The 26,903-nt window shown below is 58.9% G+C and overlaps 4 protein-coding genes across 11 annotated transcripts in view; 2 read left to right on the top strand and 2 right to left on the bottom strand.

Annotated features, from left to right (window-relative positions):
- Positions 1-782: 782 nt before the first annotated feature.
- LOC117644424 (dehydrogenase/reductase SDR family protein 7-like) lies at positions 783-2,922 on the bottom strand. 3 transcript variants are annotated; one of them, XM_034383904.1, is made up of 7 exons: positions 2,781-2,922; positions 2,373-2,507; positions 2,128-2,271; positions 1,831-2,053; positions 1,659-1,743; positions 1,428-1,588; positions 783-1,344 (listed from the first exon to the last, which is right to left on the bottom strand). In XM_034383904.1, the coding sequence occupies exons 1-7, from the start codon at positions 2,781-2,783 to the stop codon at positions 1,067-1,069; spliced, it is 1,029 nt and encodes a 342-aa protein (XP_034239795.1). In that variant the 5' UTR covers positions 2,784-2,922; the 3' UTR covers positions 783-1,066. The 3 variants fall into 3 exon arrangements, with proteins under 3 accessions (XP_034239795.1, XP_034239796.1, XP_034239797.1); XM_034383905.1 differs by having other exon boundaries at positions 1,831-2,050; XM_034383906.1 differs by lacking the exon at positions 2,781-2,922 and adding an exon at positions 2,601-2,723.
- On the top strand, positions 2,920-8,116 carry LOC117644747. Its single transcript, XM_034384361.1, has 14 exons — positions 2,920-3,201; positions 3,288-3,430; positions 3,537-3,725; positions 4,031-4,396; positions 4,670-4,832; positions 4,906-5,081; positions 5,186-5,245; positions 5,580-5,709; positions 5,782-6,087; positions 6,636-6,854; positions 6,961-7,158; positions 7,450-7,670; positions 7,753-7,864; positions 7,931-8,116. Exons 1-14 carry the CDS (start codon positions 3,025-3,027, stop codon positions 7,997-7,999), a joined length of 2,529 nt encoding a protein of 842 aa, XP_034240252.1. The 5' UTR covers positions 2,920-3,024; the 3' UTR covers positions 8,000-8,116.
- LOC117644427 lies at positions 8,031-9,906 on the bottom strand. 2 transcript variants are annotated; one of them, XM_034383910.1, is made up of 3 exons: positions 9,387-9,906; positions 9,163-9,300; positions 8,031-9,099 (listed from the first exon to the last, which is right to left on the bottom strand). In XM_034383910.1, the coding sequence occupies exons 1-3, from the start codon at positions 9,513-9,515 to the stop codon at positions 9,094-9,096; spliced, it is 273 nt and encodes a 90-aa protein (XP_034239801.1). In that variant the 5' UTR covers positions 9,516-9,906; the 3' UTR covers positions 8,031-9,093. The 2 variants fall into 2 exon arrangements, with proteins under 2 accessions (XP_034239801.1, XP_034239800.1); XM_034383909.1 differs by having other exon boundaries at positions 8,043-9,078.
- Positions 9,907-10,374: 468 nt separating this feature from the next.
- LOC117644419 (RNA binding protein fox-1 homolog 3-like) overlaps positions 10,375-26,903 on the top strand; it is a 177,527-nt gene continuing 160,998 nt past the window's right edge. For all 5 annotated transcript variants that reach the window (XM_034383898.1, XM_034383893.1, XM_034383887.1 and 2 more), the window contains exon 1: positions 10,375-10,596. The gene's annotated coding sequence lies outside the window, so the exon portion shown is untranslated. The remainder of the gene's footprint in view (positions 10,597-26,903) is intronic.

The raw sequence follows: 26,903 nt of genomic DNA, 5'->3' as shown, positions 1-26,903 counted from the left end.
ATGTTTAAATGAAAGCTACGTAATTAACCTTTTCTCACCATCTGACATGAATTGACTACAAAATCCAAAATTTGGTTTGGTGCTGCTGAATTATTTTTTTTTACCCTCCCATCACGTGCTTTTAACGTTCTGCCTGTTGAGTTTGTAAGACTCATGGACAGACTTCATGCATTATATACTAGTACTGTGTTGGCTTTGGTATAACTTTGTGGATGTGCTGTCCTCAAGTACTGTTGATGACATGTCATTAATTTTCCTCTTGAATCTGACAAGGCTTGTGGTAGCATCAAGAAAGCCATTAATACTTGAACTTTGTTGATCTTGTGATGTCTTTGACCACTTCTTATTGTGATTCTTTGGAAACTTGACTGTCTGCAGTATTGTCCAGTGATAAAGTTGTTCATTGAGTGTAAGTCTAATTATTGAATTAAGTCATAAAATTGTGTTCAAGATGGTCAGCCTTGTAAGCAAATGAGAGTGCATATGGCATTTTCTTTGGAAAATATTTAAATTTCTTGGGAGAGTCTGTACAAAGTAGTTGAACTAGGAAGCTTTTTTGTCATTCTAAGATACTTGAGGAGCAGTGCGTCATATTTCTTACTTTTGTTGTGATATTTCAATTTTATATCAGTTTCTGTCTGTTATTTTAAACTTTTATGTGAACTTTGATTTTGATTATTTATAATTAAAACGATGTGAAGGCAGATTTTGTGTTTCACATCTTTCTCCCTGTCCCATGCTCTGAGCGAGGATCAAATTACCAACTTATCATTCATTACTCATTTTGATTTTATAAGGGTTTAATCTTGGATGATGAGGCAACAAGTCACACAAGTCCAATATAACACAGAATTTTACCTTTGAGAGTGAGCTTTTACAGTACAGATCACAATATTTTTGTCAGCAAATTACTTATCTCACTTTTTTTTTTAAATCATGCAACTCACTGGACTCCAAATACTGATAACTTTATCACAAAATCATTGCTATCCTACAGTGTAGTGGAAATTTCCACTGTCAAATATTTAAAAAATATAAAAAAAATTGATCTAGTGTTCAGAATTTATTATGCTCTCTTGTTCTTTTCTGCAACGTCTGATGAAGCTTTGTTACTCACTGCTGAATCAGAAGCATTTGTTTTCATTGTAGCATCAGCCAACATTTTATTAGCCCTCTTCTGCATGATCCAAAAGTAAAGACTCGGACTTAATGAGCGCAACAGAATAGCATAGCGAGGCCCACTAGTTGCAAGAATTATTTCCTTTTCTTTTAGTATCACCCCATTTAGGATTTGTTCAGCAACATATTCTGGTGGATAGCCTCCAGCTGTTGTCTCATCCATCACTGAATAAGAAAAACACAAAAGAACTTGAACCATTACCAACATATAAAACATGACAAGTATTTTCCAATGAAAGAGCAATCACCTCCATATTTTTGACCACTTCCAGTGACCGCGTTGATAGATAGAGAAGTCTGCACATATCCTGGGCTAACAACAGTCACATGCACATTGTGTCGAGCAATTTCTGGGCGCATGCTATCGCAAAATGCTTGCAGAGCATGTTTGGAAGCAGAGTATGCTGACCTGTAGAAAATATTTGAGAGGCATAAAAACTTAAGCTATTCTATTCTGTTGCTGAAGTGGAGGTACTCACCTGAAAGGGATTGCTACTCTTCCTTGAATGCTACTGACAGCTACAATGTGGCCACCTTTTCGGTTAATCATAAGGGGTAGAATTTCTGAAAAAAATAAGCATTATTTAAAAATAAACTTGTCATAACTTTATCTCAAAAACATAGGGAAGAGAAAATCACATCGAAGCAGACCTTTGGTTAGAGCAACCTGACCAAAATAGTTGACCTGCATTATCTGCATGTCAACTTCCAGCTTTGTTGATTGGACACTTCCTCTTTGACTCATTCCCCCATTGTTAATTAATATGTCAATGCATCCAAAAATTGATTTAGCCTTTTCAACTCCAATTGGTATTGACTTTACATCAGCCAAGTCCATCGTGATGACAACTGGCTGGTGAACAGGCACAACCTGCTTTAAATAGAGTTGTTCCTATTACTTTACAGAACATAAAGGCAGACAAATACAAGTTAAGAGACAGCACATACTGTGTGAGTTCGGAGAAGGTCCTCACGGACCCTTTCTAACTCTTTCTGGCGGCGAGCTGTGAGGATTACTCTGCAACCGGCAAGATAAAACTGATGGGCGAGTGCTTCCCCAATGCCAGAGCTGGCACCAGTTATTAAGACAACCTAAACAAAGGAGAATTAAATCAGTAGATGCACAGGACCTATTAAGTAATGATACAACCTTAAGCAGCACTTATCAGTTAGTAGGACAAACTTTCTCTTACCTTGCCTTTAAGTTGACCTCTTAATTGATATAAGCGATAACGCCTATACAGATGCATTGTTACAAGAGGCAATGATACTGGTATACATATTGTACTGATAACCCACCAGAAAACTTGCCAGCTCATTTTCTTAACCTGCGGGAGATAAATGAATCGTTTGAGATGAAATTTCACTGAGGAACGCCAGTAAATATGGGTAGAAAAAACAACTTTTCGACACCCTCTTACAAGGGAAAGTGACCGAGAGGAAAACAAAACAAGCTGGAGAGATAACAGAGAGCGAGAGCAAGGGTATTTCGGTAAGGATCACTATCTCTATATCTCCACCAATGGTAGCAAACACATAACCTCCACCAGTCAAATAAAGTCAACACAACGTAATGACAATTGAAATATCGACCACGTTACCATGTTTGAAGAAAATTTGAACACGTTGGGATCAAGAAATGGCGAGGTCCTTGGTTTGTTAAGTCAGATCAACCTTGAAGTTTTGTTAATGACAAGTGTAAACAGAAAGGAACGAAAAAAGAGGCGGATGACGTCAGAGAGCGATTGCTATCGAAGTTGATATATCGATATATCGATCTTCTTGTTTCTGCCGCCTTATGAGAAATTTAGAGCTTTCATTTGAACAAGTTAACGACAGTGTCACATGTGTGTTGTGGATACGGCTAATTTTATTTGGGAAGCATACGTTTTACGTTTTGTTGAAGGCTACTTACATCGTTCCAATATGCTTACGAACATTCGGGAAAGTTTGGAGGCTCTGAATGCCGAAGCACTTTATGAAATCAAGAAACTTCTGAGAAGCAGGTGTTCTGAGACAATGGTAACGGTCGTGACAGCTTTTCTCAATGTGTGCGGGAATGAAACACACTTTCGTAAATGGCCGTGATGTTTCCTTCTCATTTCCAGTTGTCCGCTGTGGATCTTCTGGAATGTTGTCTGAAGGATGAATCTCTGGGCAGTACATACCCTCTGCGAGAATTTATGCTGGAAGAGGACATGGTTGGTTTTCTATGTGATGCCATGTCAACTAATTCATGGCCTTTACTAGAGTGAGTGCACTAGTAACATACCCGAGAGTAGGGCTTTTCTCTTTGAGTATTCTACATTGTAACTTTACAAGGAAGCCCTGTACGTGAGCAACAATTCTATCGACAGGCGTCTCACGTATGTGTTAGAGCTGCTCTCTGACAGCGACAAAATGCTTCTGGAGGGCCATGCAGTCGTTGCAGTGGAAGCAGCCCAGAGGCGTGCCCACTTTTTGGCTCTGATGGTGTCTAGCAAATCTGCGGAGTGTGAGTCAGCATTGCGAGCCATCCTTCGACTTGTATCGACACTTCTTGAAAGGTGAGATTCAGGGCGGAGACTCATCAGGTTTTCCATTTTCAGTTCCGAATAAGATTTGTTTTTATTTAGCTGGGCACCTGATTGTGAAATGGGGATACAGTGGAATGTTAGCCTCATCTCCCTTTCAAAGCCACCCCTTCCCTTCCCCTCCCCTTGCCCCGCGACAAAGTTCCAGTGCACCACGGCGATTGCGCTGTGGTGGCTACTGTCGTGCCGCAGATCTTCTTCTAGAGCCGGGGGCGTGCCCGATGCATAGGGAAGGCCCAGCGCCGATTTCTGATTCGCCTTTTTCGCTCCCGCTGTAGATGGCGCTCGGTGCTGAGGTCGGCGCAGTGCGCCTCCAACCTGTGTCCCCCGCAGGGCCTGCTGTCGACGCTGCGCCTGGTCCTGGACGCGCGCTGCGCCTCCCCGCCGACGACGTTGTGCGTCGCCAACATGCTGTACTCCTTGCTGTGCGTGGTGTCCGTCGGCGGCGAGCCCGGAGACCCCACCGGCCTGGCGGTCACCATCGCCTCGTGCGTGCGCGCCGTGAGCAGCGCCCTGCAGGGCCTGCTGCACCCGGGCGACAACCAGGGCGGCGACCAGGGGGACGGCCTCGACGAGGAGGAGCGGAACAGCACTGCGGAATGGGCGTGCGGAATTCTGTCCGCCATCGCCGCCCGCATTACCAGGTAATGACGCAACCACCTGCTGCCGCACAGTGGGCCAGGCGGCCAAAATTGAGCTCCAGAGTCGCCAAATGGGACTCGAACCGAACGTGTGACCCCACCAATGGATTCCCTGTTCGGAGAGCAATTCATTGGTGGGGTCATACGTTCGGTTCGAGTCCTGTTTAGCGACTCTGGAGCTCAAACCGCGTCCGGAATGTTGACCGCCTCCACCGGTCTTCTGGCCCACTGTGTGCCGCCTGCCGCCTACTTTCTACTAAAGCTTTCCTCGGCCAGTGTACGCGCCGCCTGCGAGAAGCTGAGCGATGTAGAGTGCGACGACGCCCTGCGCACCATGGAGCGGCTCGAGGCCGAGATGCAGCAGGTCATGCTGGACAAGTGCCTGCCCATCGTGGTCAAGACAGCCAGGGCGCGCATAGAGTCCAGCGACGAGGAATCGGTGAGCGCGCTCAGCGGGCAGCGGATAGTCCAGGTCCTTCCGGCGGTCAGTGGATAACGGTGACCCTTTCCAGGTCGTTTTGGGCTTGGACGAGTTGTATGAGCGGGGTCCCGCGCAGCCGGGAATGACCTGGGTGCTGCTGGACGCGCTGGTGACGAGCCTGGAGCACGGCAAGGACGCGGTGGCCCTGGCGGACACCCTGGCCTGCCAGGACTTCCTGTGGCTGCTGCCCGCGTTGCACCGAACAGAGTGAGTCTAGAGTCCTTAAGTCCTTAAGTGAGTCCAGTTCGCTCGGCCCCTTCGCTTCCCCCTTCGTGTTCGCACCCACGGCTGTTTTGTGCTTCGCGTCGCAGGCGGAGCGACGCGGCGCTCAACCTGTTGTGCTCCATGCTGGCACACCTCGCCGCCGAGCTGCTGGACGCCGCGGCCTGGTGGACGCCGTGGGCCGACGGCGGCACCGGAGGCCCCGGCGCCACGGACCTGGCGGCCTTCCTCCTCTCCGCCGCGCCCGTGCTCCCCGCCACCAACCTGGAGTGGCCCAGGGTGCTGCAGAGCTGGGGCTACCTGCCGCTCGCTCCCCTGGACGCGAGCGCGGGCCCTCGCGCCGCCGCGCAGCTGCTGGTGCTGCTGCACTCGTACTTCCGCGCCGTCGTGGGCAGGCAAGTGCAGTGTGTGGAGGCTGTCTCTCTCACGCCCCCAGGACGCCCTGTGAGTGCGAGAGAGACAGAGGCGTGTGGTTGATTGCAGTGTGGGCGGCCAGGATGGGCAGCTCCTCCTCGCCGACAGCCTGCCTGCCTACGTCCTGAGCCTGCCGCACGGGCCGTCCGCGCAACGCGTGCCGGCCAGCGTGCTCAAGATGGTGTGGGTGTCGTTCGCCGTAAGTCCAAAGGTCCCAAACCTCGGCGTCGCGCGACCACGAGGTCCTCGCCCCTCACTTGTACTGCTCCAGGTGAACTGCGTGCTGGCGACGGACTGCATGACGGAGGCGGCCCGGGCGGCGAGCTGCCGTCTGACGCAGCTGCTGGTCGACGCGGACGTGCGCGGAACCCTGGCGGCGGCCTTCACCGCGCACCCCTGCCTGCTGTACTGGGCCTTCCAGGCCTCGGCCGTGTCCGCGCGGATGCAGCAGGTCGTCCTGGAGCTGTGGCTGTCGCAGGTGTCGCAGGGCGAGGCCAGCGACGAGGACGCCGTCGGCATCGCCGCGCCCGTCCTCGAGATCGTGCTGACCCAGAGGCAGGCGGTGCACCCGCTGCTGGTAAGAGGCCGTTAGAGACTGCCGGCCTGGGGCTTACCGTCCTCGTTGACTTCCTTGCCAAGCCAGACGTTGTGCAGGACGTGGTGACCTCGGCGCCGGGGCGCGTGGCGCACACCGCGGCGCGTGTACTGCACCAGGCCGCGTCCGCGCAGCCCGCCGTGGCCGCGGACCTGGGCGCGGGGCTGTGGGGGCGCCTGCCACTGTCGCTGTCCCGTTGCGGGGGCAGCCGCGGGGGCCATGCCGTGCAGGACTCCAGCGCCGACAGCTGCGGCCTGCTGGTCTGGCTGGCCGCCGAGGTGTACCAGCCGCCGCCCGCGGACATGGCGCTGCGCGTCGCCAACCTCCTCGGCGGCGTCCTGGGCAGGCAGCAGCTCGCCACGCCCCGCCACCTCACCGCCGCCATGTACATCCTGAGGAAGCTGCTGGAGGACGGCCGCAGTCGCAGCGACCCGCGAGGTACGAGTGTCTTTGACGTACTTTTCCCCCGTTTACGGAACGTAACTTTACCCGGCCTTTTAGAGGGCACTAGACCCCGCATTGTCTAACAGCCTCCTCCCGAGGCAACTTTTCCCTCCGCCCCACCCAATGAGCTGGAACTGAGCCTGTCCCCGCTGTTCCCGTTCGCAGGCCACGCCACGCTGCTGGGCGACGCCCGGTTCGCGCAGGCGGTCTTGTCCGCCGCGAGCGACGAGGACGTCCAAGTTTGCGCCACGGCCCTCAGCCTGCTGCGCCACCTGGAGGAGGACAACGCCCTGCTCAAGGCGCCGGTACGACCAAACTGCCTCTTTTGCTCGAAAGTTTGTGCGCTGCGAATGAGGCGTCGTCTTTTCTCTTCCGTCTCACTGCCTGCTTGGCCTGCTTGGCCTGCTGCAGGTGGTGCAGGCGGCCACGCCACTGGAGGTGGGCACGCTGCTGCTGGCGGTGTGCAGCGGGGACTTGCAAGTGGCGTCCGCCGGCGTGCTGCTCTTGCTCGAGGTCCTCAAGCCCAAGCAGCACCCGTTCCTGATCCTCGAGGACGACGCGGAGATGCTGCAGTCGCTGTACTTCATGCTGCAGAACCAGGCCCTCAAGGTGACAAGGCGACACAGTGGGCCAGAAGGCCGGAAGAGGCGGCCGAAATTCTAGACGCGTTTTAAGCTCCAGAGTCGCTAAACCGAACGTGTGACCCCACCAATGGACTGCTCTCCGAACATGGAATCCATTGGTGGGGTCACACGCTCGGTTCGAGTCCCATTTAGTGACTGCAGCCCAAAACGCGTCTAGTGGCCACCCCCACCGGTCTTCTGGCCCACTGTACGCCGCGTTGCCCCGCGTCTCGTCCATTCTCTGTCCTGCCCTGACAGTGCACTGTCTTTCTTCCAGGTGCGGGGCAAGCCGGAGGACAGCGACGCGGTGTGGCGCGCCCTCGCGGGACTCATGTCTCGCAGCCCCACGCTGTGCCAGCAGCCCTGGAACCACGTGCTCATCAAGCTCAACTTGAAGCAGGCGCCGCTGTTCCAGCTCAGCGACGACTTCGTCTCCTTCCTCATGGAGTGGCTTCGACACGTCGCACCGGCCGAGCAACCCCCCGAACCCACGCCCAGGTAGGCCTTCAGTCCGCGCGTCCGCGCCCTAGAAGAACGCAGGTAGTCAAAATGTCATCTGAATCGTCCGCCTCGCTTCCAGACGCCCGATGCCCACGATGCTGACTGAAACTGCGATCGAAATCGCCTCAGCCTTGGCCGAGGCCGTACCGGACTTCCAGATGGGCACCGTCGGCCGAGGCATTGCAGACGCGGTAAGACAAAAAAAATAATTAAAAAAATGAAGGCTTAGTCATTGGTTTTTATTTTTCGTTTTCCAGCTGCTGCGAGTGACTGCGAACCTTCCACCCAATCTCATGTCAAGTGTGAAAGGGTTAGCTACGAAATGATGACAGCATGTGGACTTAAATTTGTTCTGTTCGGTTGTTTTATCCATATGTGATTGGTATCATGATTGTAAGAAAGGGCTGTGCATAATAGAATCAGTAAATACAAAAAATCAGTTACAATGTTTTTTTTAATCAACAGACTTTTGTTACCTTTATATCTAAACCTTTTCCTACGAAGGTGATACAAACTAATACTGATACTCCTTATCAATCACAGAATTTCACTCCAAATTGCTTTGAGCACAACAGACTTAACATGTCGGTAGTATCACGTGACACTTAAAGTAGAGCAATAGAAACTACGAGGGAAGCTCTCTTGCTTAACCAGGGGCCGCCCGTAAATCGCGTCAAACAGATACACGGTTGTCCCTCTTTGTGCGTGCGTGATTTAAACGAGTGCATGCGTCGTTTAAGAGCGGCCCCTGCGCTGAGGTGCCCTCGGTGCAGGGCCCACAGGCACCCACAGGCCCGCAGGATTTGGGGCCTTCTTGGGGAGTTTTCCCCTCGGCCGATAATAAGGAGTATTCTATATCGGGCCTGCCTGGCGTGGCCTGGCGCCGGTGTCAGACCCGGGCCCCAAGGTTACTCTGCTGCGACTGTACAGAGGAGGGAAAAGATCGCGGGAACCGACCAGCACCTCACCGCCTTACTCTAGAATGGATTTGCAAATGTTGGCGAAAAAATTCCACTCAACTCGCTTATTGGCAACGACATTACTACAGTTGGCACCTTATTTACACAAAGGCAGAGACTCAAGCCTAATTATTGAGGAACGTGGTTTCTTAGATTACTTTTAAATCGACCTTAACACGAATATTGCTAATTAATTACGCTGTAGCTACGCTAATGAGAACAAACCCTGCAACGTTAAACGAACTCGTGCTTTGAAATTTGAAATCGAATCGACGTCCATGTCGGGCACTGCCAAGGGCACTGCCCCGCTTCTCTTGTGCGATCGTGACCTTACTTCCGGTGGAACTTCCTTCCGGTCTTTTGGTTCAAGGTCGCTGGCGATGCACTCGCTGCACGAAGCAGCCCTTGAAGGAGTTGAGCCGCACGTCTATCTCGCCCTCCTCCAACTGCAATCGTTGAAATCAAGCCTAAATTTTACAGTTATAATAAAACTTTAATTATTTTTTTCCTAACTGCGTGTCTGCCCCTACCTGGTCGGACTGGTAGATTTCCGAGTAGCAGGACGGCGACACGCACTCCCGCACGCACCGCACGCGGCTGATGGAGGCGAGCTGGCTGCAGGAAGGACTTTGCTCGCACGCCGACTCGTACTCGTGGAAGGCCATCTCCTGGACACAGGAAAAGGAAAATAAATGAATCGCAGAAGGAAGGCTTCACGCGCCCCTTAGCGCGTTCTCCGTTCACAGCTACTCACGTTCTTGCCGGTCTCCTTGTAGGGGAACTCCGGGAAGGAGAAGACGACCTTGTCGGCGGGGGCGATGGTAACAGCTGACGCGATGAGCGAGGTTACGATGCAGCACAAAGTGAGGTTAAGTTCCGGCATCGTCACCTGCGGCCGCTGCCTGCGGGACGCTGTCTCAATCCTGCCGGTGCTGTGGAGTGTGGGGGGTCGGCACTGCACTCGTCATGTCCTGCAGGACGCGGATTCCCACGAGGAGGTCGAGAAGACCGCCGAGAAGCACTTGCCGGCCTTGGTGCTGTGCGGAGAGTCCGACTTCCGGGCCTCGAGGACCTCCAGCCGGAAGTGCGGTCCGCGGCCTCGCTGGCTTGGCAAGGTTCGCCGGGTCGACTGGGAAGGGCACGAGGTACCCGCACAGCGCAAAGCGCAGCAAAGCGCCGACAAATACCGTTATTGTGCACCGACGCGTACCAACTCGGAGGGCAGTCGCGGGCCGCGAGAGCCGCCACCTCCGTATTGATCAAGAAGGGGTGGCGCGGGCGGCGGGGGTGGCCGGCCGGGCGGCTGCGCTCGGCTCGCCTCGGCTCCCTCCCACCCTGGCGCCAGCGCGCGCGGACTGACTCCGACGCCGCGGTCGGGCGGCGACGGAAACGGCCGAAGCGTTTCGCGCCACGCGTTCGGAACGCGTTCGGAACGGCTCGGCGCCAGTCCTGCCACCCTCGCACGCCGCGTCCGCCACCGGAAGTGGACCGGAAGGGAATTCCGGAAACGGAGCGCGGCTCGCTGCAGAGTGTCGAGCCCGCAACGGCGAGAGCGAGGAGTGTCAAACTGCCAAGTTGGGTTGCTTTTGCCGTGGCTGCTTCTCCGGTCGGACCCTCTCGGGCGGCGTGTGACGCTTGCCGCCTTGCCGCGGGGAGGTTGGCAGCCCCGGGGCGCGCTGGGGCGCAAGGCACGGCGGGGGGCGTTAGCGGCGCCTGGTCCCCGTTTCACATCCTCTCGCCGTCTCGCCGCGGAAGGTCGTCTTGTGCCTCTCCGTCACCCCGTCACCCCGTCACTCCGTTCACGCTGCGTGCGTTGCCTGGCGTTGCCCGCCTGCGTGCCGAGCGTCCGTGCGTGCGCCAGCGTGTGTGTGTGTGTGTGTGTGTGTGAGTGTAGCGCCAGGACGTCCAGCACCGCCACTGTCGGATTCGTTGCTGAACTCGGCGTGGGCACGTCGACTGTTGAGGTAGGCACCGGCACCGACCCACCACATAACTGTTTTTATTATTTTAAAAAAAAATCTGCTACCTTGCGCTACGCACGGTAAAAAAAAAACAGCAGGAAAGCTTTGACACCTCGGAGTTTTGTCTTCTTGTTCTTGTTTTTTTCCGCATGACAGGACCAAAGTATGAATCGCGCAAGTCATTGTCGCGCGAGTCCCCCTCGGCGCCCCTGTCCCTGCCGCCCCCGGCCGCCCCAGCCCCTGGAGCCTGGTCTCGAGGATGGTCTCGAGGATTCTCTTGGAAAGTTTGGTGGGACTCGAAGTCGCGCCCGAGAAGCACGATGATGCCACGTATAAACAAGCAGCACCCCCTCCCCGAACGGGCCGGTGTCCAAAGCCAAAGGGGCGCTCTCAAAATGTCAAAAAATAGTTTATTTTAGGCCGCACCTACAAACAATAGTAGCCTGTCATTTCAACAAAGTATTTTGTCAGCATATTCATATAAGCTTTCAAAGAAAAATCTCCGACATTCACAAACTAATCCTTCGTGTAACAAACTGAAAAGTTTGTACCTCACATGCGCTCCAGATACTCGTGTGAGATTGGGGAAGTTGATGCTCGCGATGCTGGGCCGCCGGCGTGCTGCCAGCATGCTGCTCATTAGCGCATCAGTCTCCCCGTTCGTCATTAGCCACTTTCCGCTTCGCCTGCTTCGCCTCCGCCTTCTCCAAACTTGTAAACTTGGATCCAGCCGGAATGTGGGGGGCGGTGGCGGTGGCGGGCCAACAGGCGAGCACCAGCAAAGGGAGGGTTGAGTGGCTCGTGTGCCGTCCCGTCCGCGGCTCCGCTGGACCGACGCAGCGCGCGCAGCGCCCCGCTCTGTCTCTCTCGCACCCCTACGGAGAGGCCCGCGAGAGCGAGGGAGACAGAGCGACCTGCAGCTCTCGGTACTCTCGCTCTTTTGTGCTGACCTTCTGGAATGGACGCATGGAGCGGCGGCCGCAACGGGCGCACGCCACGCTTGCGCGCTCGAGCGGCCCATTCGGGCCCTGGGCGCCGGGCCCTCGCCTGGGCCAGAGTTCTGCAATGGGTGGGTTTTCTCGACCCGCCGCCGTCTTGCGCTCTTGGCCATGGTTCCACGACCCGGCCCGGCTGGGTGTGCACGGGTCGGGTCCGGACCCGACCCAGCTCTAGGAGCGGGTAGACTCTCCACCCGGGTCCCCGCACAGGCTCGACGTCCGCTGCGGAGCCGTGTCCGCAGCGCGCTAGGCTCGGCTGGCTCGTTGCGAGCCACGGCAGCGGCCGCTCGGCCGCAGCCGTCCTTGTCTCTCCCATAGGTCCGCCTTGAGAGCGAGAGAGACGCATGATGTGCTCGCTTCGTCCAGGCAAGCGCGCACCTCAACGCCGCTCGCCGGGCCGCCAGCGACACTGCCGGCCGGTGACGGGGACCGTCCCGGAACAGTTTGACAACATTTGGCAGGGGGGGATGGCCAGACCGCTGCCGCTTCGCCAAGACCCGTGCACAGTCGCTCTCTCTCGCACAGCCCAGGCGGCGGGTCGAGCCGACCCACCCATTGCAGAACTCTGGCCTGGGCCCTTGTTCTTGCTGCACAGTGGGCCGGAAGACCGGTGGAGGCGGCCAAAATCCCGGACGCGTTTTGAGCTCCAGAGTCGCTAAATGGGACTCGAACTGAACGTGTGACCCCACCAATGGATTGCTCTCCGAATGAGGAATCCATTGGTGGGGGTCACACGTTTGGTTCGAGGCCTGTTTAGCGACTCTGGAGCGCAAAACGCGTCTAGAGTTTTGGCCGCCTCCACCGGTCTTCCGGCCCACTGTGTGCTGCCAGCCAGCGGGGGCTGTCTGTACCGGCAGTGCCCGGGTCGAGGCCCGGGTGCTCGAGTTTTCCGCCGCCCTGGCCGAGGCGGTCGAGGCGGCCGAGGCCCTGGCCGGTGCTTTGCAGGCACAACGGCACGCCCTGTGTGAGGGTGGACGGCACGGGACGCCTCAAGTGTCTTGTGTCCCGGCGGGCCTGGCGGGCCTGGCGGGCCTGGCGGGTCGCGCGTGGCAAAGTGGCATTTCCATGCAGCGCCACTGCCCTGTTGACGGCGGGGCGGGGCGGGGCGGGCGGGGCGGGGCGGGGGGGGCGGGGCGGGCCACTCGGCAGGGTCGAGTGGCGGGGCATTATGGCTAGCGAGGCTACAGCGGTTCAACTAGAATTTTGCAGGCTCGGCTCAGAGAGCAGCGGGCACCCTGCCGGCGCGGATTCACAGCGAAACTTCAACACGTGAAGTTGTTCACCGCCGAGCAAGGCTTCGCCACGGCGCCGCGTACGAGAGGCGACCCTTCGGAACAGCCAGCCAGGCCGGGGTGTTGCTGTTCCTACTTTGCAAGGCTTTTCCCTCCCATTTGCATGCCAGTGAAGGGGACGTAACGCAACGCGGTACAAGGTGCGGAGCGGCAGGGCTGGACAGTGGGCCAAAAGACCGGTGGAGACGGCCAAAATTCTAGACGCGGTTTGAGCTCCAGAGTCGCCAAATGGGACTCGAACCGAACGCGTGACACCACTAATAGATTGCTCTCCGAACGGGGAATCCATTGATAGGGTCACACGTTCGGTTCGAGTCCCATTAGCGACTCTCGAGCTCCAAAACGCGTCTAGAGTTTTGGCCGTCTCCACCGGTCTTCTGGCCCACTGTGGCCCGGTAGATTGGGAGCAGTCCCCGGGCCCTGGTCCTGGTCCCCGGCAGTGTAGACTGAAAACACAAGACCCTTTGTGCAAAGTCCCCTTGCTTCGGCGCTGCGCTCCGCCTTTGCTCCGCCCTGCTCGTCGAGCTCGTCCTGCAGGACTCATTCCGTCTCTCTGTCTCTCTCGCACCCGTACGGGACGCCCCGTGAGTGCGAGAGCGACGAAAATGACTCTCGGAATTATCAGTGTGCCGCTCGTCCTGCTCGCCTTGATTGATGGCGAGGCCTTCGAGTCCGTCGCGTCGGCCCCCGTGGCGTCAGCGCAACTCGCGCCAACAAACTAGGTGGGCAAAAGTGTCCCGGCCCGCGACCGAACTTCCCCTTTTGTAGCGAGCCCTGCGCCCTGCCTGGGCCTGCCTGGCCCTGCCGCCCAGCAGACTCATTCCGAGAGTCGTTCTCATCGCGCTGTCTCTCTCGCATCTATACGGGACGACCCGTGAGTGCGAGAGAGACAGCGACGAGCACGACTCTCGGAATGAGTCTGCTGCCTCGGCCTCGTAGTGCTTGTAGCGGGCGGGCTGTGCTGCGCTCCGCCGAACACTCTGCACCCAGTTCCCCGCCCCGCCCCGCCCCGCCCCGCCCCGCCCCGCCCCGCCCCGCCCCGCCCCGCCCCGCCCCGCCTTCGCCCGACCCTCCCGCCCCGCCCCCGCCCCGCCCCGCCGCCCCGCCCGCCCGCCCCGCCCGCCCGCCCCGCCCGCCCGCCCCGCCCCGCCCCGCCCGCCCCCAGGCCGTATCGAAACCGGTTAAAGTTAGCGGCACCGCCAGCGAATTCGATCTCCCTGTTTTGCGACTGTCCGGCGACCGTCCGCTCGCGCAGACGCGCAGACGCGCAGATGGAAACTGCCAACCCGACGAAAAGTTCAGTTTTAGTGGGTGTCTGCCTCTCGCGAACAATCGCCGAGCGTCGGATAGCTCATTTGGAAATGAAAAGGAGAAGCGATGTTGCCACACGCACGGTGGGCCAGAAGACCGGTGGAGGCGGCCAAAACTCCAGACGCGTTTTGAGCGACAGAGTCGCCAAACAGGACTCGAGCCGAACGTGTGACCCCACCAATGGATTCCTCGTTCGGAGAGAGATCCATTGGTGGGGTCACACGTTCGGTTCGAGTCGCATTTAGCGACTACCGGTCTTCTGGCTCACTGTGTGGCGCTCACTGTTGGGAAGCGGTCACCTAAAGAGGGCGTTTTTCCTTGCGCCGCCGCCACGCCGAGGGCAAGGCCAGGCAAGGCCGAGCAAGGCCGGCCCGGGCCCTTACTTTTACTGCCCGAGTAATGACAGGCGAGTCAAGGGTTGTAGGGCCGGGCCGGGCGGGCTCGGTGGAGCGAGGAGGGAGGCGCCGCCAATGCCTGGAGCGAGAGAGAGAGAGAGAGAGGGGGGGGGAGCGCACAGTTCCACCACCGTCCACCCTCTGCCTTCCGCTTTCCGATGCAAAACGTCGTTACCGCCAGGGCTGTTCGAGCGCCGGCCGGCCATGCAGCCAGGCGGGTGCAGCCCGGCGAGTGCGGTAGGTGTGTCCAGTCCGCCCCCCTCCCCCCCCCCCCTTTACCCGGGGCCTCACTTGTTCCTCACCGAGATCGAAATGCAATCAGGCCGGGTTAAAGAGCTACCCCCCGCCCCGCCCCTCACCGCCCCTCTCTCGGCTTCATTCCGAGAGCCCCTTTCGGACACAAATTGGAACTCGAGCGCTCCATCCCAGCCAGCCAGGCAGCCAGGCAGCCTGCCCACCCCGGCACCCTCCGCGCAGTGTGGCGGCGCTGCTAACTTACACAGCGACACGGCGACAGGGACGGGGTGGACGGGGGAGCGCGCTTTGTGTTTTGACCGCCGACTAGACTGTCGCTGCACGTGACCACAGCGACGCGTCGGGGCTTCGCGGGGCAGGCCTTGGGGCAGGCCTTGGGGCAGGCCGCCAACGCCACAGGTGAAGCTTGGCCAGGCACAGTGGGCCAGAAGGCCGGTGGAGGCGGCCAACACTCTAGACGCGTTTGAGCTCCAGAGTCGCTAAATGGGACTCGAACCGAACGTGTGACCCCACCAATGGATTCCTCGTTAGGAGAGCAATCCATTGGTGGGGTCACACGTTCGGTTCAAGTCCCATTTAGCGAGTCTGGAGCTCAAAACGCGTCTAGAGTTATGTCCGCCTCCGCCGGTCTTCCGGCCCGCTGTGCGGAACGGCGAGACAGTGGACGCACGCGAGGCAGTGTACCAGCCAAGGGCCGAGCCGAGCCAGGCCCTTGATTTGACGCCTCTGAAACGCGCGTCCGAAAGTAAACCGTCCTTACCGCGGCCGCAACGCAGCAATCTGGCGAAGTTTGAGACGCACGCTGCTCCTGCCGAGCGATTCCGAGAGTGGCTCTGTCTCTCTCGCACCTGTACGGGGCGCCCCGTGAGTGCGACGGAGACGGAGCGACACGGCGGGCAAGTGGCGATAAACGCGGCCGGCTTTCGAAACGCCGTCAGACTCGTAAAGGCCGAGGCCGAGGCCGAGACGTGGACGGCCGCGGCTAAACACCATCAGGGCGAGGTCGAGCCGAGCCGAGCCGAGCCGAGCCCCTGCGAACGGCGGGGTAGGCAGCACGCAGCGCTCGGTCGAAACGGCCTGCCGACGGCTGCCTACCTCGCAGGCGGCCTGCGGGCTGATTCCGAGCACTGTTCTTGTGGCTGTCTCTCTCGCACCCTTACGGGACGCCCCATGAGTGCAAAAGAGACAGAGCGATGTCTCTGTCGCACTCACGGGGCGTCCCGTAAGGGTGCGAGAAAGACGGGCGATGCTGGCCGAGGGGCAAAACAAGCAGGAAGCAGACGACGGCGGGGAAGGAAACCTAATGACACGAAGCCATCATTGGCGGCATCTCTTCGATCGAAGTCCGGCCAGGCAGCCAGCCAGGACGCCCCCCCCCCCTTGGGCCTCCAGACATGATGAGGCTTATCACGGTAGGTGATAGGCCGGCTCCAGCGAGGCTCCAGCCAGGCTCCAGCACTGTATCGGCCTAATAGTGCGCCTGGACAGGGGCGCTTGATTGCAGAGGCGGTGCACTGTGAAAACAAAGGGGCACTCCGGGAAATGACGTTGGCGGACCGCTGCGTGTCTGGCTTGTTCCCGGTCTCCTTGTTGACGGACCGGATGGCTTACAGTGCAGCAGCAACACGGCGGCGGCGCTGCAATATTCATTCCAAGAGGCCAACACGACCGTGACCGTCAAGTCCGATTCCGCCGCCCTCCTCGAGTGGAGCGGAGCGGAGCGGCCGGTTTGCTTGCATTAAATTTTCATCGTCCGCCCTTCCCCTCCCTCCCCTCCCTTCCGTGGCTTTGAGGTTAATTTCGGGTGATGTTGAAAGTCGTTGGGGGCGGCGAGTGAGAGGCGCCGAGCGCGGCGCAGACATCGCAGACGGACTCCGGTTCCGTGCCTGGACGGCGTTGGCTTTCTCCCCCACCCCGCCCACAAGGTAAAGACACTGGGCTCGTTAAGACCGCAGCCCCACAAACAGCTTTCTCGTGTTTGCCGGCCCGGCTAAGAGCTCGCAAGTGACCGAGGCTCAGACTGACAGCCGGAGCCCCGCGGACATGAGGGGGCGGGGCGGGGCGGCCCACAAGTCGTGTGCTACATTCCGAGGCGCCGCCGGCACGGCCTCGGGGCGGCCTAGACCAGACGGGACCAGAGCCTCGGCTACTTCCACGTCAGCGATAGAGGCGCCGACGCCCGCACTCCGTCTCTCTCGCACCCCTATGGCGCGCGCCGTGAGTGCGAGAGAGACGGAGCGGGGATGCGGGCGGTGGAATCGCTGGGGCGGCACCGCGCGGGACGAGGGAGGAGGGACGCTCCTGAGCGCTGTGTCGTGCCGCGGCGACACGCAAGGCCAGTGGCGGATCCAGAGTCGTTCTTAGGGCGCAGGGCCACCGTCTACTTACGGTGGCGAAGGGGTGAGGTTTTGCCTACCTTTCACACGGCTGTCTTGCAGCCAAGGCGGGTCAATTTTCCTCCCACCTCCCCCTGGATCCACGCTTGGCGACGCTTGGCGACGCTTGGGGTGGCCAAGGTACCAGCCCTATCAGTCTCCCGGGAATCGATGGCCAGCAGAAGACCCCGGCGTCGCACCCTGTCCCCCCCCCCTCTCCCGCCCGCACCTCGCGCAGCTACACGGCCCTGGGGCTTTTTCTTCGGCGAAGGGCGCTTGCCGCTCGGCGTGCGGGGCAATGGAGAGCAATGGAGAGCGATGCGGGAAACGAGGAAAACAGCCACGCCGCCCAGCGGCTGCCTTCCCAGCACTCGGTCGCTAAATTTTTCATCCCTCCTCTGCTGCCGCTTGCGCATTTCGCTTTTGGGAGTGAAATCGGGATTTGCGCGATGGTCATGCTGCTCTACAGCCGAGCCATTCCGAAAGGGAGTCCGTCGTCCCGTCGCTCTGTCTCTCTCGCACCCCTCCGGGCCGCCCCTTGAGTGCGACAGAGACAGAGCGACGGAAGGACTGTCAGTCTGCCGCGTGCGGTGGCGATGAAAGGGCGCATCGGCATGGAAGCTGCCCCGAGTTTTATTTTTTCGCATTTTCTTTTTTGTTTTTAAACCGATGCTACTCAGCCGTCCAAAGTGCGGATATAAAAAAGAGAGAGAAAAAAAAACACGATGGAAAATGGAAACCTGTGGGTGGGCTTGGTTTTATGACGCGATCGTGCATCAAATTAAACGCCAGCCACTCCTCTTGTTAGAGTCCAGCGCGGTGGCGGCCCGCCTACTCTCTAAAACGAATGTACTCCTCGAAGTCCCAAAACAAAATTCCATTACGCCGGTGTAGTCATTTCGCACCAAATATTATTACGCGCGATAACGCGTCCAGGTGCCCAACTAAAACGCTCGCGGCTGGGTCATTAAGTGTGGGTGTGCTTTGCCAGCGAGCGCGGGAAGTGCTCGTGTGCGCGAATATGTGAGTTCTGGTGTGTACTTGCGTGTGCTGGTGTGCGTGTGTTGACTCGGCAATGTATCATAAAGGAGGATGGCTTGAGCCTCCTCCCCTCCCCTGTGGTGCCGCCCGGAGGTCACAAGGGACTGGCCGGTACTCTGCCCTCCGGAACCAGTCCTGGAACCGCCCTGGAGGTCCTGGAGGCCCTGGAGCCGCCCTGGAGCCGCCGTGGGCGCGCGCTGTGCGGCGAGGCGGGCAGTCGACCTCGCACTGCTCGGCAGTTCGCCCGAAATGAAAAATTCAACCTCGGTAGCTCGGAAGCGACGCAGGGTGGATCAAGAGGACGGAGGTACACTGGTATGCACTGGGGGAATACTCGGGTTCGTTAGAGGCAGCCTTAAGGAAATTTTAGCTCAAATTCCGATTCTTTTTTTTTTCAAGCCCTGAGAACATTGCAGCATTAAACCAGTGTAATAGACAAAGGTTAAGTCGGGCCGGGTCGCAGCTGTTGAGAGTGCATACCCACTGGGCCGAGGTCGAGGGGCGAGAGTGGCGACCAACAGCGAAGCACAGTGAAGCACAGCATCGTGGCTGGGAAGAGACGATTATGGTTGGGCAGGCTCTCAATAGGCCCAGTCTGCCCCCCCCCCTCCCTCCCTCCCCGGCCGCTGCTCAAACAAACTGATCACCGACGAGTGCAGGCGAAGCACGGCCCCGGCGTGGCTCTGGCGACAGCGCGGCCGGCCGGCCGAAGGGGAAAGCAAACATAAACATGACGAGACGGTCCGAAAGAACTGCCGCGGCGTGCAAGTATCCACCCGACAGTGCACACACAGCGCACCCCATTAGGAGTAAGTCGCCGAAGACGCTCGTTGGAAAGAGAGTACTCGTCAGCAAGAGAGCCTCGGGGCGGAGACGGGCTGGGTCCACAAACTTGACCTCCGCTGGAGTGTGCTCCCGTCCCGATGTGTATGCATCAACGGGATCGAAAACACAAACACAAAAATTTTGCACCGGGATGTTTCTCTCTACTTTCTGGCCTTCGGAGAGCGGCTCACGGCCTGGGGCCAAATGGAAACAAACAGCCATCAGCGCGGCCCGGCAGCACGGCGTCGAGAGAGCGTGCCACCACCGGGCGGCAGGCAGGCAGGCAGGCAGGCAGGCAGGCAGGCAGGCAGGCAGGCAGGCAGGCAGGCAGGCAGGCAGGCAGGCAGGCGGCGGCAGGCAGGCAGGCAGGCAGGCAGGCAGGCAGGCAGGCAGGCAGGCAGGCAGGCAGGCAGGCAGGCAGGCAGGCAGGCAGGCAGGCAGGCAGGCAGGCAGGCAGGCAGGCAGGCAGGCAGGCAGGCAGGCAGGCAGGCAGGCAGCAGCGCCCACACTTTTAATCAGAAGGGCCGTATTCAATTAAAGAAAACCTTTGGGGAGCACTGCGGGACTGCGGGGCGGCGAGGCACCGCGACCCCTTTGAAGACAGCGGGAACGTTTTCGTTGCTCTTCCCCCTTCCCCTTCCCCTTCCCCACCGAGCGACCTAGAGCACGGCGAGGGCCTCGGCCGAGGCGGAGCGGAGGCGGCGGACAAGTCAAACAGAATCCACGCCGCGAGGCTAGATTGAAACAAACGGCCGGCGTGCAAAACTTGCTGGCCCGGCCAAGGACAATTAGGTTTGCCGAGAAATGTGTCTGCACAGAGCGCTGGAACACTGTAAGGCTCCAGGCGGCCTCCAGGCGCGGCCTCCAGGCAAGGGGTATGACGATGCTGCCAGAAGTACCAACTGTCATGCCAAGGGTATTTCCACGGCACTGCCAACTTTTAAATGCGCGGACAAGGAGGGCAGGCGAAGCAGGCGAGGCACGCGGACGGTCACCGAAAAATATTAAAAAGTTGGCTGTGGAAGTTGGTGGCCCGGCCCAGCCGCTTCGGCCCGCAGATGGGGCCGGGGCACTGCCGGGGCACTGCCGGCACCCGGGACTGTTTAGGCACGCGCGGGCCCATTCCGGACACTTGCTGTCTCTCTCGCACCCCCACGGACAGCCCCGCGAGAGCGAGAGAGACAGCGCAACCAATTCGGAATTTGCCTGCAGGCTGCACCGGAAAGAAGCAATTCTCGTTTTCCGGTACGCTGCCTGCCCGACTCCGGGCGAGGTGGCGGGGCGGGGCGGGGCGGGGGAATGCCGCCACCCAATCAGGGCGAGGCGATAAGGCAAAGCGTGAGGCTCATCCGGCCCTATCCGGGCGGTCCAGGACTCGGCCCAGGACTCGGCCCAGGAAGCCGCTTACTGAGCCGGGACGTCCTCGACGCTACACTGTAACAGCGCGCTGTGCCTTTCACGACAGTGTACCTCGTAGAACCCGTTGATAACGTGTTCACTGACTAGGCGAGAGAGAGAGAGCGAGTGAGATTTGGAGAGGGAGAGAGAGGGAGAGGGCGCTGCCGAGCGGGACGCCCCGCTCGAAATCTCGGCTCGGGGCCCTGGGGGCTCCGTTTTAGTACCGCCAGCATAGCACGCTCATTCCGAACCTTTCGGCCGCTGTCTCTCTCGCACTCGCGGAGCGTGCCGTGGCGGTGCGAGAGAGACTGCCGCACACTGTTCGAAATCAGCGCCGGGGGCTTGGCGGGGCGTGGCGGGCGCGTCGCCGTCCACGCCCATCAGCGGGCGAAGCGGCCGGGTAAAAAAGAGGGCCTTTCCATTTTTCCGGCCTCCATAACCGCCCCGCCACCACACGGTCGGGCGGCCTAACGGAGTCGTAAGGGTCGCTGACGCTGGCTCCGCTGGGCCCCGCTGGCTTGCCCCGCCACGCCGTGGCTACGCGGCTACGCGGCTACGCGTTGCGCGCTGCGCCGCGCTGGCGGCCCTAGCCGGATCGTTACCGCCTAACGCGACGCGGGGAAGTGCCACTTGGCGGCGAGGGTCATTCGGCCAGGCGGCCAGCCAGGCAGCCAGCCAGCCAGGCGGCCAGACCGGCAGGCAGCCACTGATCCCCGATAATGGAATCAAATCTCCGCCAAAGCCCACGCCAAAGCCCGGGCCAGGCCGAGTCAAGCCGGGGCGAACCGCGGAGAACGCGGCGTGTGGCGGGGCGTGGCGCGGCGTGGCTCGGGGCCTTGTTGGCGTACAGCAAAAACACCAATAAGGCGAGTAGATTTGAACCGAAAAACCCACGTGGCTACACACGCACACACACTTCCACGCGCTTTAACACAAACTTACTCACACGTACACGCAAACTTACACACACACACACACATTCTGGCAGCGCCGCATCACTGCGGCCTCGTTTCCTGCTCGCTCGGGCGGAAACGCGCGAAAACAATCATGGCTAGTTGCCTGGCCTGCCTGGCTTGCAGTGGTAGGGCGAGGCGGGGCCCTGGCGGGGCACGGCGGCCGAGAGCGTATGCAAAACAGCCCCCCTCCCCCTCTCCAGCTCTTTAGCGGCTTCCTCGCTCATTGCTTTTGGACGCTTGAACACGCCGCGGCCCTGCGGCCCAGCCACCACACTCGGGTCCCTTTGCTGGCGGTACTTGGAACTAGTGCGGCACGGCGCGGCACGGCCCGCCCGCGGGAACTCGCCTGCAGTTGCAGTTATAGTACCTCGCTGCGCGAGGATTCTTGGCGGAATAGTTTGGGTCCGCTCCAGTGATGGGCCAGCCAACTATTCCCGTCTCGATCGCGCTGGTCGCTGTTCGCGGCGTTCGCGGTGGAGTCGTGCGGTGCGGGGCGGTGGCTAGCGCCGGGCCGCCCAGCGTGACGTCTACACCCGCAGCACGCTCTGTCTCTCTCGCACCCTTACGGGGCGCCGCACGGGCCGCACGGGCGCGAGAGAGACAGGGACCACTCGGCCTGCAGTGTGAGTGTAATCGAATTGGGCGCTCAATCTGCGCGTCGCATGGGCCCGGGGCGGGGCGGGGCGGCCGGGACAGCGTCACCACGGCCCTGACGTTCACGGCGCACTCTCGTCAAACCCCGATCCGGCCCGCGAGAAAGAGGGTCACTTTGAAAGGAAATTGGGCCGTACACCGAAAAAAAATATAGCAAAGGAAAAGCAAAGAAGTCTGGGCAGGCGTCTTTCGGGCTGAGCTTGCCGCGAACGCAATTTCCGATTTGCCCCCCCCCTTCGCCCCCCCCTCCCATTGCATCGTTGGCTTCGCCGTTCCAAACGGAACGAGAACCCAGCTTCCGTGCGGCCATGGCGGCCATCCCTGGGCGGGGACGCGGCTCCGCTCGGCCAGCGCTCGACTTTAAATTTGGCTCTCCCGTCGAAAAAATGGCAAGTAAAAATAAAAAGGCTGAAACATAAAGGCTTCCTAATATTCTCCGCGCCGTGCAGGCCACCCACTCCCTGAATAATAATCAAATTCCTTTGTTGACAAAAACAGCAAGAAAGATCAACAAAAAAAACGTGTGCCTAGAAGCCGGAAATTGTCGATCGACTCAGCCATTATTGCCGACCGAGGAGGAGCGGCGGTCGCGGGTTCGAAAACCCGAAAACGTCTTTTTTTTTTCGAGAGCCGAGAGATGGACTAGGACCCTTGTCGGGGTCGAGGCCGGTCGAGACGGTCGAGACGGTCGAGACGGTGGAGACAGAGGGCGGTGAAGGCAAGACATCCCCCGGGACGGCGTGCCGACTGGATGGCTGTGGCGACGACATTCCTCGGGCATTCCGGGGACGTCATCACAGTGGTGCGGCTTCTCCCCCCCAGACGGCCACGCCCGAGCGAGGTGCTCTCCATAAAGTCCATTCCGTCGAGGCGTGCTTCGTTACGCGAGTTGCGTGCGACGCTGCACTGCCACAACCAGAGGAAGGCAGGGAAAGGCGCCTCAGCTCGTTTTTCCATGAAGCGGGATTCCATGCCGGACGAAAGGCGTGTCTCTCTCGCGCACTCGTGCCGCGTGGAGCGAAGTCTGGCTGCGCCTATCTGAGCCACTCTAAAACTCGTTTAAGTCGTCAATGGGGAACTTGACGGGGCCGGCTGGACGTGCCTGGGAGGGCACTGGGAGGGCCTGGGAGGCCAGCTGTGTGACTGCGTCGCTCCGCCCGCCGGCCCGGCCGCGTGCGCCACCTTGGCCCGGGCCAGTTTAGGCAAAGTGGATCAACTTCCTCAAACTCAGGGACTCGGAGCGCCGAGCGAGAGAGGGAAAAAATAAAATGAGAGAGCGTCTCCGTGGCCGGGGCCGGTAGTCGAAGCCGGGTCGCTCTCGACGACGCCGCCCTCGGCGCGTCTGTGTCCCTGGCGCGTCCGGGCGTGCGAACGCATCGAAGCCGCACAATTGCAGAAGCCCTCCACTTGTTTCGGGGCTCCGCGTCTCCGTCTCGCTGGCGGCGGCCTGGCAGCAGCCAGTCCTGGAGGAGGAGAGGAAACGGAGTGCCGTGGGGAGGAAATAAATTTAAAAAGACAAAAAGGAGCGAAAAAGACCTACTCCAATCTCTGTTCGTGCCCCGGCGTCCCACATGCTCCGTCTTGGCCGTCTTCGTCGACTTGGCCCTCGCTCGGTCTTCTTCCGCTCTCTCTCTCTCTCTCTCTCTCTCTCTGCCAGTTTTCGCTGCCGGAATGATGGGACCTAATCTGGGATTCCGGGGCCCTGCGACCCACAATGCTGCGGGGGCGTGGCGAGGCGTGGCGGCCCCGCTGGGGTAGGCCTGGTGGCGCAGGCCTCCTGTCTGAGGTCATCTTCCAGTTGACCTCGGCCCCCGCGTGGCGTGGCACTGTAAAGGACTAAGGCTACACGGCCCCTGCAGAGCAGGCGGTAGGCAACAGGAGCACACGAGTGCTGCGCGCTGGCCTACCCTGGACCTCGCAGGCTGGACTTGGCTGAGCTCACCCAGGCCGATTCCCGGGCAGGTGAATTTTGGCCAGGTCGGACAAAAGAAGGTCGGGCAAACTTGTGACCTCCGGTTTTGGACGACGGCGCCGGTCTTCTGGCCCACTGTGCGGCGTCTCACTCCACCACGCTGCCGCCGTCAAACATCCACATGAAATGAACACGTCCCCCACCGGACAGACTGACTGACGGACTGACGTATGGAACAAGTTTTCCTTTTCATGGCAATAAACGGCAATAAATAAAAAGGGGCAGAGGTGTCGGAAGGGCGTCGACACGACGACGATTATGAAGGCGATGACGCCGGGGGAGGGCTGGGGGCAGGATTGATTGGGGAGGGGGGGAGGGGGTGGCTGTCTGCCCCGGGACGTGCCCGGACGCCGGCGCCTGCGGGATACGTCCGTCTGGCGCCGGCGTTACTCTTGAGACAGCCTGATAGACAGAGAGGGGGAGAGGGGAGGGCAGACGCATGCGAAACAAATGAAATCGTGGAGAACGTCGTAAAGAACGTGACGGCGCGGCACAGAGGCAAAAAAAAGAAAGAAAAAGAGAAAGAAAACACACGAGGAGCAGACGGAAAGGGGGAGTAAGCAAACGGATGGAACGGTTTCAGCGTGGCGTTTATTGGCACCAAATGACAGTGTAGGGTGTAGTACACGCATCCACTTCGAGTTGGCGCCCAACAGTGTCCCTCCCGGCCGGTACTGCGAGGCGAGGCACTGCCGCGGCTGGGAGCGCAGAGCGCGGTGCGCAGCGGTGCCCAAATTGTGTGGAATTATTTACCGCGAACTAGCTAATTTGTCGTCTCGCTGTGTGCTCATGGACACTTGATGAGTTGATGGTGACGGCGGTGCTCACCCCCACCTCACCGCCCTGCCCCGCTTCGCCTCCTCCGACTTGGAGCAGGGCAGCAAAGGCATTTGCATAAAAATTTCATAATTTACAGCTCGCTGCGTTTAGCCTCCAAAGAGCCGCGGCGCCGCTCCCGGCCCCTTCCAGCCACGCCTCGTGCGAGCGGCACCCACCTACCGTCACCGCCCGCCCCGCCCCGCCCCACGCACACACACAACACACGCAAAAAACGCTCGTATGATTGAGTTATAATCTTCGATAAGTGGCCCGGAGAGCGTTTTATTGCCCCGGGCCCCGGGCTGGGCCGGGATTGCCTTGGCCGGGCCGTGCCTCTCGTCGCTCTGTCTCTCTCGCACTCGTGGGCGGCACTGTAACGGTGCGAGGGAGACAGAGCGACGGCTCTCGGAATGCTGGGTGCAGAGCACTTTGTCATCCACGTATCACGTAACGTAATCACCTGGTTAGCGGTCTGGCCTGGCGGTGGCGGGAGCCGTTCCACAGTGGGCCAGAAGACCGGTGGACGCGGCCAAAACTCTAGACGCGTTTTGAGCTCCAGAGCCGCTAAATGGGACTCGAACCGAACGTGTGACCCTACCAATGGATTCCTCGTTCGGAGAGCAATCCATTGGTGGGGGTCACACGTTCGGTTCGAGTCCCATTTAGCGACTCTGGAGCTCAAAACGCGTCGTGAGTTTTGGCCGCCTCCACCGGTCTTCTGGCCCACTGTGCGTGCGGTGCGTGGTTCGGACGCGGGGCCGCGGTGACGCGGTAACGCGGTGACATTGTCATCTCTCGGCCGCCCTCCGCCAATTTATGACCCGTTTTTATTGATACGCCGGTAAAAAGGCGACGGGGGGCGACTTGATGGCATTCATGGCGTGCGCGGGGACGCTGCCGAGCGCCCCGAATTCCCTGCCGAGCACCTACGCCGAGCCCACGGCGCGGAAACACGAAAAAAAAGTTGTGTTTTGTTGACTCGCGCGAGCAGAAATTGGGCACCCACCTATAACGCTCGCTCGCAGAATGTATCCCGCTCACGAACGCAACGCGGTCCCGCCCTTCGCTGTGTCTCTCTCTCTCGCTCCCACACACGCACGCACACACCAACACGAAACCACTGGGCTGAGCCACACAAACCCCTCACTTCCAGGATTAATTTCTCCGCCTTGGTGACCCGCAGGAACTCCTGACGCAGACGAAAACACGCACACAACCTCCCACCCCCTTTCACACTCTCGGACACACGCACTCACTCACATACACACACCTTACACACGCACACACACACACATGCACAGGCCAGCGCATTCGGCTCTGCGCGGTCGCTGCCTTGTGTTCGGAAGTCGATGTTGCTTCTGCCGGCGCATGTCCTCATTCTCAGCTAAAAAGGACTCGAACCGAGCGTGTGACCCCACCAATGGATTCCTCGTCCGGAGGGGACGATCCCGGTACCTCTAAGAAATAGACCTCTACGAAAGAGACATTTCATATATTGCGTCTAGGTTGTTTGCCTCTAACTTTTTCTACGCGTTTTTACCTCTACGGAGTTTACTTCTACCATGTAGAGGTAAAGGTCGCGTCGTGTACCAGGGCGCGAGAAACCTCTAAAGCTTTTTAGAAAGTTACCTCTAATAAGCGTAGATGTAATACTTGTATTTTACGTCTAGTGTACCTCTGGGCAATTCACGTCTACATATTTGAGACGCATTTTACCTTTAGGCAATAAACGTCTACGGATTCGCACGTATTTTACCTTTCAGCTGTTGACGTCTATGGAACCGCACGCATTTCACCTTTAAGCTACCCGATCTTCACCAAATTTGGTATGCAGTCGCCCTAGGTGCCTCTCTGAACCGTCCGGTGGTGGCATATCCGATCCGAGCCCCGGGAGCGCTGCTGCCGGTGCATCATGGTTTACATGGGTTTGAAGAGGATTTCTGTAACGACTAGTTTTCCCTGGCCTCCCACCTACTGGAATAGTTTTCCGTGGCCTCCTAGCTGCTGAAATAGTTTTCC

Source organism: Thrips palmi, unplaced genomic scaffold, assembly GCF_012932325.1.
Source record: "Thrips palmi isolate BJ-2018 unplaced genomic scaffold, TpBJ-2018v1 HiC_scaffold_18, whole genome shotgun sequence".
NCBI lineage: Eukaryota > Metazoa > Arthropoda > Insecta > Thysanoptera > Thripidae > Thrips > Thrips palmi.
The sequence above is the reverse complement of the archived record's forward strand: the minus strand, read 5'-3'. Positions and strand labels throughout refer to the sequence as shown.